Below are 14,417 nucleotides of genomic sequence, written 5' to 3' on the forward strand. Positions count from 1 at the left end.
GATGGGACATGGTGTCCCTATCACTAGCGGGTAGGGTGCAGGCGGTTAAAATGGTGGTTCTCCCGAGATTCCTCTTTGTGTTCCAGTGCCTCCCGGTGATGGTCACGAAGGCTTTTTTTTAAGAGAATTGAGAAAAGCATTATGAGTTTTGTGTGGGCCGGGAAGACCCCGAGAGTGAGGAGGGGGTTCTTGTAGCGTAGTAGGGATAGGGGGGGGTTGGCACTACCAAGCCTAAATGATTATTACTGCGCCGCCAATATTTCAATGGTGTGTAAGTGGATGGGAGAAGGGGAGGGAGCGGCGTGGAAGAGATTGGAGAGGGCGTCCTGCAAGGGGACCAGCTTACATGCAATGGTGACGGCACCGTTGCCGTTCTCACCGAAGAAATACACTACAAGCCCGGTGGTGGTGGCAACATTAAAAATTTGGGGGCAGTGGAGACAGCATGGGGGAAGGACGGGAGCCTCGGTGCGGTCCCCGATAAGAAATAACCATAGGTTTGTTCCGGGGAGAATGGATGGGGGATTTGGAGCATGGCAAAGAGCTGGGGTAGTACAATTGAGAGATCTGTTCGTAGATGGGACGTTTGCGAGTCTGGGAGCACTGACGGAAAAATATGGGTTGCCCCAAGGGAATGCATTTCGGTATATGCAACTGAGGGCTTTTGCGAGGCAACAGGTGAGGGAATTCCCGCAGCTCCCGACGCAGGAGGTGCAGGATAGAGTGATCTCAGAGACATGGGTGGGGGATGGTAGGGTGTCGGACATAAAGAGGGAAATGAGGGACGAGGGGGAGATCATGGTAGATGAGCTGAAAGGGAAATGGGAAGAAGAGCTGGGGGAGGAGATTGAGGAGGGGCTGTGGGCTGATGCCCTACGTAGGGTAAACTCGTCGTCCTCGTGTGCCAGGCTAAGCCTTGTATAATTCAAGGTTCTACACAGGGCGCATATGACTGGAGCACGGCTCAGTAAATTTTTCGGGGTAGAGGATAGGTGTGGGAGATGCTCGAGAAGCCCAGCGAATCACACCCACATGTTCTGGTCATGTCCGGCATTACAGGGGTTCTGGGTGGGGGTGGCGAAGGTGCTTTCGAAGGTGGTGGGGGTCCGGGTCGAGCCAAGCTGGGGGTTGGCTATATTCGGGGTTGCAGAAGAGCCGGGAGTGCAGGAGGCGAGAGAGGCTGATGTTTTGGCCTTTGCGTCCCTAGTAGCCCGGCGCAGGATATTGCTTATGTGGAAGGAAGCCAAACCCCCGGGCGTGGAGACCTGGATAAACAACATGACAGGGTTTATAAAGTTAGAACGGATCAAGTTCGTATTAAGGGGTTCGGCTCAAGGGTTCACCAGGCGGTGGCAACCGTTCGTCAACTACCTCACAGAACGATAGAGGGAATGAAAAGAAAGAAAGACAACAGCAGCAACCCAGGGGGGAGGATGGGGGGGGGGGGGAGATCCGGGCGGGCTCTTAAGGATGTCATTGTATATGTATAGACATTTGTTATAGGTAATGTATATTGGACTGTTGGATTGTATTTTTGGAGAGTAACTATTTTTGACAAGGCAGTTGCCATTTAGTTTTGTTTTTGTTTCTGTTTATATATTATTTATTTACTTGTTTAAAACTGGCCACTGTTATTTATATTGCTTTATTGTTGTTTAAAAGAAAAACTACGTACTGTTATGTTTGGCCAAAAAATCTTGAATAAAATATATATTTTTTTAAAAAGAGAAGGTGGTGCTGACCTTCTCTCTTGACCCACTGCAGTTCTCATTGTGTGGATAGATTCCCAGTGATGGGCAGATGTTAGGGAGGGAGTTCGATGTTTTCGACCCAGCGACACAGAAGGGACGGCAGTATAATTCCAAGTCAGGTTGCTGTGTTACTTGGAGGGGAGCCTGCAGGTTTTAATGTTCGCATATGTCTACCACCTTTGTGGTTTTACATGGTAGAGATCTGGGGCGCGATTCTCCACCCCCACGCCGAAGTGGCCGCGCCGTCGTGAACGCCGTGGAGGTTCACAACGGCGCGGAACAGCCCCGGTCCCGACCGATTCAGGCCCCGACAATGGGCCAGTATCGGGGCCATGTCATCTACACGCGCGAGGCCTTGTCGCCCGCGTAAAAGCGGCGCCGCATAGATGACACGGCCGGCGCCGCATGCGTGGTTGCCGTCCTGTCCAAATCCGCCCCGCAAGAAGATGGGGGACGGATCTTGCGGGGCGGCGGAAGGAAGGAGGTCCTCCTTCAGAGAGGACGGCCCGATGATCGGTGGGCACCGATCGCGGGCCACCCCACATTTAAGGTACCCCCCCGGTGCAGGATCCCCCCTCGCCCCCCCCCACAGGCCGCCCCCCCCCCCCCAGCGTTCACGCACCGCCCACGACTGTAGCGACCAGGTGTGGACGGCGCCGGGGGGAACCCGCCGTTTTGGCCTGGCCGCCCGGCCCATCCGGGCCTCAGAATCGCGGGGGTGCCGGAGAATCGCCATTTTCGGTGTCTCCGGCGATTCTCCGGCCTGCGAAACTCGACCGGGCCGTTCCCGCCGCTTGGGAGAATCGCGGGAGGGCGCCGGACCGGCGTCCCCGGAAATTTCGGCGGCCCAGGTGATTCTCCCAACCGGCGTGGGAGTGGAGCATCGCGCCCCACATGTTTGAAAGCTGCTTTTGAAGGAGCCTTGGTGACTACTGCAGTGCATCTTGTAGATGATACACACCGCTGCCATTGTGCATCTGTGGTGCAGGGAATGAATGCTTCAAGTGATAGATGATTTTACCTCCCGCTTATCTGCCCAAGCCTAAATGTTGTCCAGGGGATTGTCTGCTTTGTTATCTCTGCCATATAACTGGATGGCTTACTAGGCCATTTCATGGGACACCTAAGAGCCAACGTCATTGCTTTGGATCTGGAATCACATATAGGCCAGACTGGGTAGGGACAACATGATTTCCTTCCTTAAAAGGACATTAGTGAACCAGTGGAATTCAACTATCCAGTAATTTCATGGTCATCATCACTGAGACTAGCTTTTATAGAATCCCTACAGTGCAGAAGGAGATCAGTTGGCCCATCGAGTCTGCACCAACCCTCTGAAAGGGCATCCTGCCTCGGCCCAATCCCCTGCCCTATCCCCGTAACACCACCTAAACCTTTGAACACTAAGGGGCACTTTATCATGGCAAATCCACCTAACCTGCACATCTTTGGATTGTGGGAGGAAACCAGAGAACCCGGAGGAAACCCACGCAGACACAAGGAGAACGTGCAAACACCAGGGTCTCCCGAATTCGGAATCAAACCCGGGTCCCTGGCACTGTGAGGCAGCAGTGCTAACCACCGTGCCGCCCATGTGCCACCATGCCGCCCCCATATCAATTTTATCTTAATTAATTGAATTTAAATTTCTCCAGTTGCCGTGCTAGTATTTGAACACGTGTCCCCTGAGCATTAGTTCAGGTCTCTGGGTTACCCGTTCAGTTGCACGTCCGCTGCAGGGCGGAATGAAAACATCTCTGGCAATGCTGAAACAGTGGTTGATCTGTAGCACTACATATAACTCAGAAGTTGCAGTTGATACTTTTTGGTACTTTCATTTTCCCTGATATCAATAAGACTCATATAGGTGAGCAATGTGCTTTTCCAGCCAGCCTGTCATCAGATGAAAATGATGCTCAGTGAGATGGAATGCCCCTGGAATAGGTATTTTGTGTTAGTCACCAGTTTTGCTTCAGGCAGATTACATTGGTATAATATAAACCAGAGTCTTGATCGGAGACTAGGCCCTAGGGCAGGAATTCTCCGGCGTTGGGATTCTCTGTTCCCGCTGGCAGCGCACCCCCACCTGCAGGTTTCCCGGCAGCGTGGGGCAGCTTCAATGGGAAATCCCATTGACAAGCGGTGGGAGTGCAGAGTCTCGCCACCAGCGAATGGCATGCTGCCGGGAATCCCGCCCAAGATCTCCTGCTTTCCTATTACTTTGGGAGGAATTCTCTCAAGCCCACAATGCAGGTAATCTCAGTCAGAAATCTCCAATTTCCAAACTTGTGTCGGTCCTCGGAAGAAGAGTGATATGGACTCGAGGATTTCACTCTGTTCCTCCACATTTGCTGCCATTTCCTGCATTTTATGTTTTTACTTCAGAGGGTCCTCGTTAGCTCCAAGATTCATTACACTTTTATTGAATCATAGAATCCCTAAAGCGCATAAGGAGGTCATTGGGCCCATCGAGTCTGAAAGAGCCCCCTTCTTAGGCCCACCGTCCCACCCTATCCCCACCTAACCTTTGGGCACTAAGGGGCAATATAGAATGGCCAATCCACCTTATCGGGACATCTTTGGACTGGGTGAGGAAACCCACGCAGACACGGGGAGAAAGTGCAAACTCCACACAAACAGACACCCAATCCGGAATTGAATCCGGGTCCCTGACGCTGTGCGGCAGCAGTGCTAACCACTGTGCCACCTTGCCACCCATGGAAGATATGATTTCTTGAGTCCCGAACATCAATTTCCAATGTTTTTAAAAAAATTTAGAGTAGCCAATTATTTTTCTCTTCCAATTAAGGGGCAATTTAGCGTAACCAATCCACCTAACCAGCACATCTTTGGGTTGTGGGGGTAAACCCCATGCAGACATGGGGAGAATGTGCAAACTTCACACGGCCAGTGACCCAGGGCCGGGATTCGAACCCGGGTCCTCAGCGCCGCAGACCTAGGGCTAACATGCCACCTCCTCAATTTGCAATGTTAAACATTGAATCAAACGTTTTTTTAAACGTTTCAGTACAAACCCAACTGCTCCTCACTAAATCTTAGTTTCATTCGTACATTTGTAATAGTGTTGTGTGTGGGTCAGGATAAGGCAGGTGTGAATGGGCTAAACTCAATACTTTGTATTAATGCTAATCTTTTGTTTGGCTGAAGCCATTAACACCCTCAAAAACATTTGCACATTTTGAGAGTAGGGAGGACATTCAAGTAATTTGAATAACAAAGTGGCAATTTTGTTGACAATGTTGGAACGAGGCAGTCTTTCCTCCTGATATCCTGATGGATGGACACATCAGGATCATTAACCTGTTGTTTCACTTCACGCAACTCGCAGACCTGCTGTATATTCCCCGCATTCTCACACCTACATTGTACTTGGAAAATGAGCTGCTTTAAACTGCAAATGGCACGATTCAAATACATCAGCGGCTCTTCTGAACTTTAATCAGTAGATGCACCCGGTGATTAAGAGTGTTGAGTTAGATAAACCAATGAAATTCTGAGCTTTGTGAGCAGCTGGAAATTCTTTCATATGACTGACCCCACTACATCAACCATCCGAGCTTATCCCGGCAGATCATACAGCAGATAAATGGCACGAAACATATAAATGGCTCAAGCCATTATAACCTATACTGGCCAAAGATGGACTGAGAACTCTCATTGCTGGCCTGTGTGCGCCTTCCATGATATCAAGTCTATAATACATTAATCATGCTCGCTATTTGTGGCCTTCCCCATCTTGGTATCAAACTGTACTTACGTTTAAATCCCTCTGTGGTTATTCTGTGCCTGGTATTTTTTTCCCCTGGGTCCCTGTGGCTTTTAATAAGTTAGTTTTGGTAGCAGCCAAAGTTTTACAGATAATAATAATCTTTATTGTCACAAGTAGGCTTACATTAACACGGCAATGAAGTTACTGTGAAAAGCCCCTAGTCGCCACACTCAGGTACACGGAGGCAGAATTCAGAATGCACAATTCACCGAACAAGCACATCTTACAGGACTTGCGGGAGGAAACCGGAGCACCCGGAGGAAACCCACACAGACATGGGGGGGGGAAACATGCAGACTCCACACAGCCCATGACCCAAGCTGGGAATCGAACCCAGGACCCTGGAGCTGTGAAGCGACAGTGCTAACCACTGTGCTACCGTGCGATTCATTGGTAGTGATAGGAGAGGAGGTTTCCCTGATGTGGGAGGGTGCAATCAGTTTTGTAGGCAAACAGGGAGTGGTGAATGTTTCACTTTGGAGAGAATCCCACCTCTGAGAAGGGAAGAAACTATTGGGTGTGGAGCGACGCCTTGCTGTGAAAGCAATAGCGCGCACTCCGTCCTGCTCACTGTTCTCATTCTTCTATCAGAGAGAAAAAGTCTCATTCGCCATAAAAGGTTTGTAGCGGGCTAACCATGTTAACACAACATACCTTTTTTCCTGATCATCCTGTGTGTCAGCTACTTTACCAATTGGCATGAGTCTCTTATCCCTAGGGACCTAACGACAGAACAAATTCAAAGTATGAATATAACAGCAACGCGGACCAAGAAGGGAAGACTGAGCAGAAGCCGGTAACTGTTATTTATAAACAGACAGACCTTGTAGTAATCGTAAAGCAATCCTAAGGCAGCAGCACTATCTTCATCACCATTGATGCTCATCATTGCTTTTGTGGCAGCTGTCAATGGATTTTCGAGGTAGGATTTCCAGGCCTCGTCTTCACTTGTGTAGGCCCGTCTAGAATGGAGGTTTGTGTCATTCTGTAATACTACCACCAAGCGCTTACTGCTGGCAAAAGAAGAGAAAAAATTCAATTACCGTTTGGAGCAGATATTTGAACAAATATTACAATGGTTATGATGGTGTCCTGCAGTGGTTATAATAACAGACCAGCAAGCAGAGATTACAAATTCTAATTTTCCCATAGAAAGGTGCGAAACTGACTTCAATATATTTGGTAATTTGAGGGTTGGCACAAGAGACGACAAAAATCACTCTGAAGCTGCGGATTGTCTTATTACCCATCACTGCTCGTCGACCAGGCCCTGCAAGACTCTCAATTGGCCATCAAACCACTCAGTTGCGAAGCCAAGTGCATCACCTTCTCAGGGTAACGAGACTGACAATAAAAGTGGCCATATCACCACATAGAATCATTTTTTAAAATAAATTTAGAGTACCCAATTTTTTTTTTCCCCACTTAAGGGGCAATTTTAACGTGGTCAATTCAACTAACCTGCACATCTTTGGGCTGTGGGGGTGAAAACCACGCAGACATGGGGAGAATGTGCAAACTCCACACAGACAGTGACCCGGGTCCTCAATGCCGTAGGCAGCAGTCCTAACCACTGCGCCAACCTGCCGCCCTTAACCACACAGAATCATAGACTCCCTACAGTGCTAAAGGAGGCCATTCAGCCCATCGGGTCTGCACCGACCCTTCGAAGGAGCACTCTACCCCAAGTCCACTCCACCCTATTCCTGTAACCCCATGACCTAACCTGCACATCCCTGTCACTTAGGGGTAATTTATCATGGCCAATCCACCTAACCTGCACATCTTTGGATTATGGGAGGAAACCGGAGCACCCGGAGAAAACCCACGCAGACACGGGGAGAAAGTGCAAACTCCACACAGACAGTCACCCAAGGCCGGAATTGAACCCGGGTCCCTGGCGCTGTGAGGCAACAGTGCTAACCACTGTGCGCCCATGCCACCACAAGATTGTGTGATCGAAATTAGTCTCAGATGGTAACTGTAAATGGAGATAATCATATCCTACACACCCTATCCAATATTCAGTTCCAAAGAAGTTAATGATACAGAATGTCCTGTGGAGTGTACACTGGGCGACTGATAAAATAGCAACTGGTTTGCACACCTGTCCAAGGCAATTTTCTACCTCAGCCAGTACACTGTGGGAACAAAATGTCTGACACTGTTGTCCATCAGTAATCCTGAGATTGCCATCACTGGTTTATAGAATTACTCTCCATTGCAAATATAGACAATATAGGATGAGGCAGCAGCACCCATTGCCAGTGCCCTAAATCAAACTTAAAAGATACAAATCAGATATGAGCATGAAATTGGATGCGATACACCCCATTGTGTGACCACAGCACCCATATGGCATCCAATGAACATACACACAGTTCTGCAATGAATTGCGCCAGACTGGGCAGCACGGTGGCGCAGTGGGTTAGCCCCGTTGCCTCACGGTGCCGAGGTCCCTGGTTCGATCCCGGCTTTGGGTCACTGTCCACGTGGAGTTTGCACATTCTCCCTGTGTTTGCGTAGGTTTTGCCCCCACAACCCAAAGATGTGGGCAAAGTGGGCAGCACGGTAGCATTGTGGATAGCACAATTGCTTCACAGCTCCAGGGTCCCAGGTTCGATTCTGGCTTGGGTCACTGTCTGTGCGGAGTCTGCACATCCTCCCCGTGTGTGCGTGGGTTTCCTCCCGGGTGCTCCGGTTTCCTCCCACAGTCCAAAGATGTGCAGGTTAGGTGGATTGGCCATGGTAAATTGCCCTTAGTGTCCAAAATTGCCCTTAGTGTTGGGTGGGGTTATGGGGATAGGGTGGAGGTGTGGACCTTGGGTCGGGTGCTCTTTCCAAGAGCCGGTGCAGACTCGATGGGCTGAATGGCCTCCTTCTGCACTGTAAATTCTATGTGCAGGCTAGCTAAATTGCCCCTTAATTGGAAAAAGTGAATTGGGTACTCTAAATTTATAATTAAAATAAATGAATTGTGGACTTCCGGTCGCATGGGCGAGCAGGGCAACCACAACAAGAGCTCCCGCCGGTGGCCGCGATTCGCAGCGATTTTGGGGAAATCCCCGAGTCCTCACGCACGCCCCGACTATCGTCGGCCACGAGCAGCCAGCGGGGCTGGTTTAAAAACCGGCGAAGAACCCCGCGCGGGTGTCGGGGGTTGGGCCCAGCGCGGCAGGTTAGACCAGCGGAGGCGGAGCTACGAGGAGGCCGAGGCGGCAGGCCCGAGGCCAGGGTACCATGTAGGGAGGGTGCTCCACGTCGGATGGCTCCCACCTAGGAAGACGAAAGAAGGTTGAAGCCTGGTCCCAGGGGAGCTTTGGGTGAATGCAGAGGAGAAAGAAAGAAGGTTTAAGGAAGTTTGGTGAAAGTTTTTTTTCTCTCCCCTTTTCTTTTCAAAAAAAGAATGTCAGATTGATGAAGGACAGGAGGGTGAAGGGGGAGAGAAGAGAAAAGAAAGAAGATAAAAAACAATAAGCCGCTAAAGGATGCGAAGAGCAGCGTCGAAGAAAGGAGGAAACGCGGGTTCGCCGCCGAAGGAGAAGACGAGCAAAAGTGTTGACAGGATGGCGGAAGCAGAACTGCAAGGCGGGGCCGCACTACTTACGGTGGAGAAGATGACCAAGGTGATGGCGGTGGAGCTGGAAAAACAGTTTGTGAGGCACATGGAGGCCTTGAGAAAAGAGACGGCGGTCGTGTTGAGGTCATTGGTGGAGGAGGCAATCGGCCCGATGAGGGTGGAGGTGGCAAAGGCATCGGCCGAGGTGAGAGAGCAGGGCGAGAAGATGAAGGAGGTGGAGGAGGCCATGACACGACACAGTGACCAGGTCACCTCAATGGGGGACGAGCTGTGGAGGGTGGTGGAAGTTAACAGAGGACTCCGAGCAAAGCAGGAAGATTTGGAAAACCGCTCAAGGCGGCACAGTTTGAGAATTGTGGACTTGCCCGAAGGGACAGAGGGCCCAAGGCCAACGCAATACTTCGCTAAGAAGTTGGCGGAGCTGATGAGGGAGGGTGAGAGCCCCACCCTGTATGAGCTAGACCGAGTTCATTGGTCATTAAGGCCGAAGCCCAAAGTGAATGAGCCGCCAAGGGCAGTAATTATCTGCTTCCATAAGTTTTGCATGAAGGAGAAGGTATTAAGCTGGGCGAAGCAGGAGCGTGAGGTGCTGTGGATGGTACTGCGGTTCGGATCTACCAGGACTTGACGGTGGAGTTGGCAAAAAGACGAGAAGCGTTTGGGCGAGTGAAGGCGGCTTTGTACAAGAAGGGAGTGCGATTTGGTGTGGTGTACCCGGCGAAGTTGAGAGTAACATATAAAGCCAAAGACTTTTATTTTGAGACAGGTGAGGCGGCTGAGGCGTTCGTGAGGGCAGAAGGCTTGGGACAGACGTGAAGAGCGGAACTGGAAGAGAGACTGTGGACTATGTTTGAGCGGCTGGAAAATGTACAAATGTTACAACTTTTTTTTTACTGATTTGTATTGAAATTTACTTCTCTTTGCATTGTTACAGAGTTCAAGTTAATGGCGTTCTGTGTTGCGACGGTTAAATGTTATGATAGTGAATTGTAGGGGTTGGATTGTTGAGTTTGTTTTGGTGTTTCTTTCTCTGGGACTGGGTGGAAGGGGGCGAGAGGTCTTGGCGGGGGGAGCCACCCGCGCTAGTTAACTAAAGTCAGTTAGTGAACGGGGGGGAGGTGAGTGGAGGACTGCGGACGTTGGAGCCTGGATAGCAGGCTTCAATGGGCCTACGAGGCGAGCAAGAGGGGGTGGAGGGATGGATGTTGGGGTATGTTTTTGTAGGGGGGGCTCTTGGGAGGGGGAGGGAAGGGGTTCAATGTTAACAATGGACAGGGGCGGGTCAGGCTTATGGGGCAGGGCGCGGTGGTATGGTGATGGTGGATAAGAAAAGGTGGGGGGGGGGGGGGGAGAGACCCCCCAGTAAGGATAGTCACGTGGAACGTGAGAGGGCTAGGAGGTCCGGTCAAGAGGTCAAGAGTGCTTGCACATCTAAAAGTTTGAAAGTCGATGTAGCAATGCTGCAGGAGACTCACTTGAGGGTGAAGGACCAGGTGAGACTTAAAAAGGGCTGGGTTAGCCAAGTGTTTCACTCCGGACTTGATGGAAGGGCTCGAGGGGTAGCGGTGTTGGTCAGCAAAAGGGTATGCTTCCAGATGGAGAAGGTGGTGGCAGATCAGGGGGGTAGATATGTGATTGTGGCAGGGGCGCTGCAGGGGAGATTAGTGGCGCTGTTAAGTGTATACGGTCCCAATTGGGCCGATGTGGGATTCGCGAGGAAGGTGTTTGGGGCTATTCCTGACTTGGACATGCATGAGCTGATTGTGGGGGACGGGGGGGACGGGGACTGGAACTTGGTGCAGGAGCCAAGGTTGGACAGGTCACAGCCGCGCTCGCTGGTCCCATCAGAGGGGACGAAGGCGCTGGCTGGGCTAATGGTGGAAATGAGAGGGGTCGACCCTTGGAGGTTCCTGCACCCAAGGGAACGGGAGTACTCGTTTTTCTCAGCGGTCCATAAGGTATACTCGCGGATCGACTTTTTTGTGGTGGGGAAGGCTTTGCTGGCTGGAGTCAAGGGGTCGGAATACTCTGCAATTGCAGTGTCAGATCACGCTCCACATTGGGTGGATATGGTGCTGGAGAAGGGGGCAGCGCAGAGACCGGGGTGGAAACTGGATGTGGGGCTTTTGGGGTACCAAGTGTTCTGTGAGAAAATTGAAAAGGTAATTAAGGAATATGTAGGTTTCAATTGTACGGTTGAGGTGTCGAAGGCAGTCGTCTGGGAGGCTCTAAAGGCGGTGGTGAGGGGTGAGGTAATTTTGTTTAAGGCCAGGGTGGACAAAGAGGAGAGGTTGGAGTGGCAGAGGGTAATAGATGAGATGTTGGAGGTAGATAGGAGGTATGCAGAGGATGGGGACCCGGCGAAGCTGGAAAAGAGGAAGGAACTACAGGCGAGCTTCGACCGACTGTCCACCAGGAAGGCGGTGTGCCAACTGAGACGAGCAAGGGGTGCAGTTTACAAGCATGGAGATAAGGTATGTTGGCGAGTCAGCTCTGGAGGGAGGCAGCGGCAAGGGAAATTCTTCAGGTGAAGGATAGGGCAGGGAAGTTGGTGGTGGCCACAGTGCTGATTAACAAGGTTTTTGAGGAGTTTTATGAGAGGTTGTACAAGTCAGAGCCACCCGGGGGAGACCGTGAGATGCAGGAATTTCTAGATGGGTTGGAGTACCCGAGGCTAGGGGAGGGGGACAGGGCTACATTAGAAGGAGCAATAGTGGAGCAGGAGATAAAGGATGCGATTGGGAGGATGCAGTCGGGGAAGGTGGCAGGGCCGGATGGGTTTCTGGTGGAATATTATAAAAAATTTAAGGATAGGTTGGCACCGCTGATGGTGGGGATGTTTGCGGAGGCGATAGGGAAGGGGTTGTTGCCGCAAATCTTGGGGCAGGCATCGATTTCACTGTTGCTAAAAAAAGATAAGGATCCGACGGAGTGTGGGTCGTATCGGCCCATATCACTTCTGAATGTGGACGTAAAAGTGTTGGCGAAGGTACTGGCGGGTAGGCTGGAGGAGTGCCTTCCGAAGGTGATAGGGGAGGATCAGACAGGGTTCGTGAAAGGGAGGCAGCAGTTTTCGAACATTAGGAGGATTCTGAACGTTGTTATGGCGCCGGCGGAAGGGAAGGACACAGAGGTGGTTGTGGCATTGGACGCCGAGAAGGCGTTTGATCGGGTAGAATGGGGGTACCTGATGGCAGTGCTGGAGCGGTTTGGGATTGGACCAAGGTTTGTGAACTGGGTAAAGCTATTATATAAGGAACCGAAGGCGAGTGTCCGCACAAATAATATCAGTTTGAGATACTTTTCTCTCCACCGTGGGACGAGACAGGGATGTCCTATGTCCCCCCTGCTGTTTGCACTTGCGATTGAGCCGTTGGCCATCGCATTGAGAAGTTCGGGAGCATGAAAAGGAATAGTGCGAGGGGGGGGGGGAGGGGGTGGGGGGGGGGGGGGAAGAGAGCATAGGGTGTCCTCATATGCCGACGACCTGCTGCTGTATGTGTCGGAACCGAGTGCATCGATAGGAGGAATATTGGAGCTACTACGGGTATTTGGGTCTTTCACGGGGTACAAGTTGAACCTGGACAAGAGTGTGTACTTTGTGGTGTCTTGGCCAGGGGTGGGGGCAGGGGTGGGGGGGCTGCCATTCCGTAGAGCAGGGACTCATTTTAGGTATCTGGGGGTGCAGGTTACCCGGGAGTGGGGGAGGCTTCGCAGGTACAACATCACTATTTTGGTGGGGAGAGTGAAAGCCGATCTGGCAAGGTGGGATGGCCTTCCTCTGTCACTGGCGGGTCGGGTACAGGCGGTTAAAATGAATATGTTGCCGTGATTCCTGTTTATTTTTCAATGCCTACCGATTTTCCTGCCAAAGTCTTTTTTCAGGGAGATTGAGGGAAGGATTACCTCATTCATATGGGGAGGGAAGGTGGCCAGAGTGAGAAAGGTGCTGCTACAGAGGGGAAGGCAGGCAGGGGGTTTGGGTCTCCCGAAGCTGTTGTACTACTACTGGGCGGCGAATGTGGAGAAGGTGCGGAGCTGGGTCAGAGGGGTTGATTCTCAGTGGGTCAGAATGGAGGAGAGTTTGTGCAGGGGGTCGGGGCTGAAGGCACTTGCAACAGCGCCGCTCCAGATAGCTCCGGGGAAATATTCAGGGAGTCCGGTAATAACAGCTTCATTGAAAATCTGGAGGCAGTTTAGTCAACACTTCAGGTTGGGTTTAGGGTCAAGGGAAATGCCGATTCGGGGGAACCACAGATTTGAGCCAGGGAGGTGGGATGGAAGTTTTCGGAAATGGGAAGAGAAGGGAATTAGACGCTAAAAGATTTGTTTCTTCGGGGTCGGTTTGCAGGATTGAGGGAGCTGGAAGCAAAGTATGGGCTAGAGCAGGGAGAAGTGTTTAGGTACGTGCAGATTCGGGATTTTGCCAGGAAGGAGATACAGAGCTTCCCAGAGGAAACGGCCTCCACATTGCTGGAGGAGGTGCTGACGACAAGGGGACTGGAGAAGGGGGCAGTGTCAGCGGTGTACGGAGCTATTTTGGAAGAGGATAAGACACCACTGGAAGGGATCAAAGTAAAGTGGGAGGAAGAGCTGGGAGAGGTTTAGAGGAGGGGGTCTGGTGTGAGGTGCTCCGGAGAGTGAATGCCTCCACCTCATGTGCGAGGTTGGGGCTGATACAACTGAAGGTGGTGTATAGAGCGCACCTCACGAGGGTGAGGATGAGCTGATTTTTTGAAGGAGTAGAGGATGTGTGAGAGCATTGCAGGGGGGGGGGGGGGGGGGGGGGGGGGGGGGGGGGCGCTAATCACGTTCATATGTTTTGGTCCTGTCCAAAGCTAGGGGAGCACTGGAAGGAGGTGTTTAGGGTAATTTCCAAGGTGGCGCAGCCTCTCCACCCAGTGCCCTGGCGTGGCGGGGGGACCTGTTGGAATACTTGACCCTTGAGAAGGTTAAGTTCAAACGGAGGGGAAGCTCGGAGGGGTTCTACAAGTCATGGGCACTATTAATTTTGCACTTTCAAGAACTAGATAACATCGAACATTAGTTTGGGGGGGGGGGGAGGGGGGGCGGGGGGCTGTGTAGATTAAGGGTGACTACGGGTAATCCCTGATTCCTTTTTGTCATTTGTTTATGTAAACATGCGGGCTGATGTTTGGGGGTTGGTGGGCGGATGGGATCCTTGTTATTATGGGGATTGACATATCTTGCTGATTACTGTTTATTGTTGATGGGTGTAAATGCAGGAGAAAATGTGAAAAAGGAGAATAAAAATATATTTTTTTTAAAAATGAAT

At 51.2% G+C, this 14,417-nt stretch overlaps 1 protein-coding gene across 4 annotated transcripts in view; it reads right to left on the reverse strand.

The window, feature by feature from the left end:
• Window positions 1-14,417, reverse strand: part of LOC140385199 (grainyhead-like protein 2 homolog) — a 154,943-nt gene that overhangs the window by 103,564 nt on the left and 36,962 nt on the right. For 2 of the 4 annotated variants that reach the window (XM_072467093.1, XM_072467092.1), the window contains exons 2-3: window positions 6,365-6,554; window positions 6,196-6,263 (exon numbers count right to left, since the gene is read on the reverse strand). In XM_072467093.1, the coding sequence (XP_072323194.1) occupies window positions 6,196-6,263; window positions 6,365-6,554 (258 nt within the window). The remainder of the gene's footprint in view (window positions 1-6,195; window positions 6,264-6,364; window positions 6,555-14,417) is intronic. The other 2 variants (XM_072467094.1, XM_072467095.1) reach the window with 1 other exon arrangement.

This window comes from Scyliorhinus torazame, chromosome 11 (assembly GCF_047496885.1).
Source record: "Scyliorhinus torazame isolate Kashiwa2021f chromosome 11, sScyTor2.1, whole genome shotgun sequence".
In the NCBI taxonomy this organism is placed as follows: domain Eukaryota; kingdom Metazoa; phylum Chordata; class Chondrichthyes; order Carcharhiniformes; family Scyliorhinidae; genus Scyliorhinus; species Scyliorhinus torazame.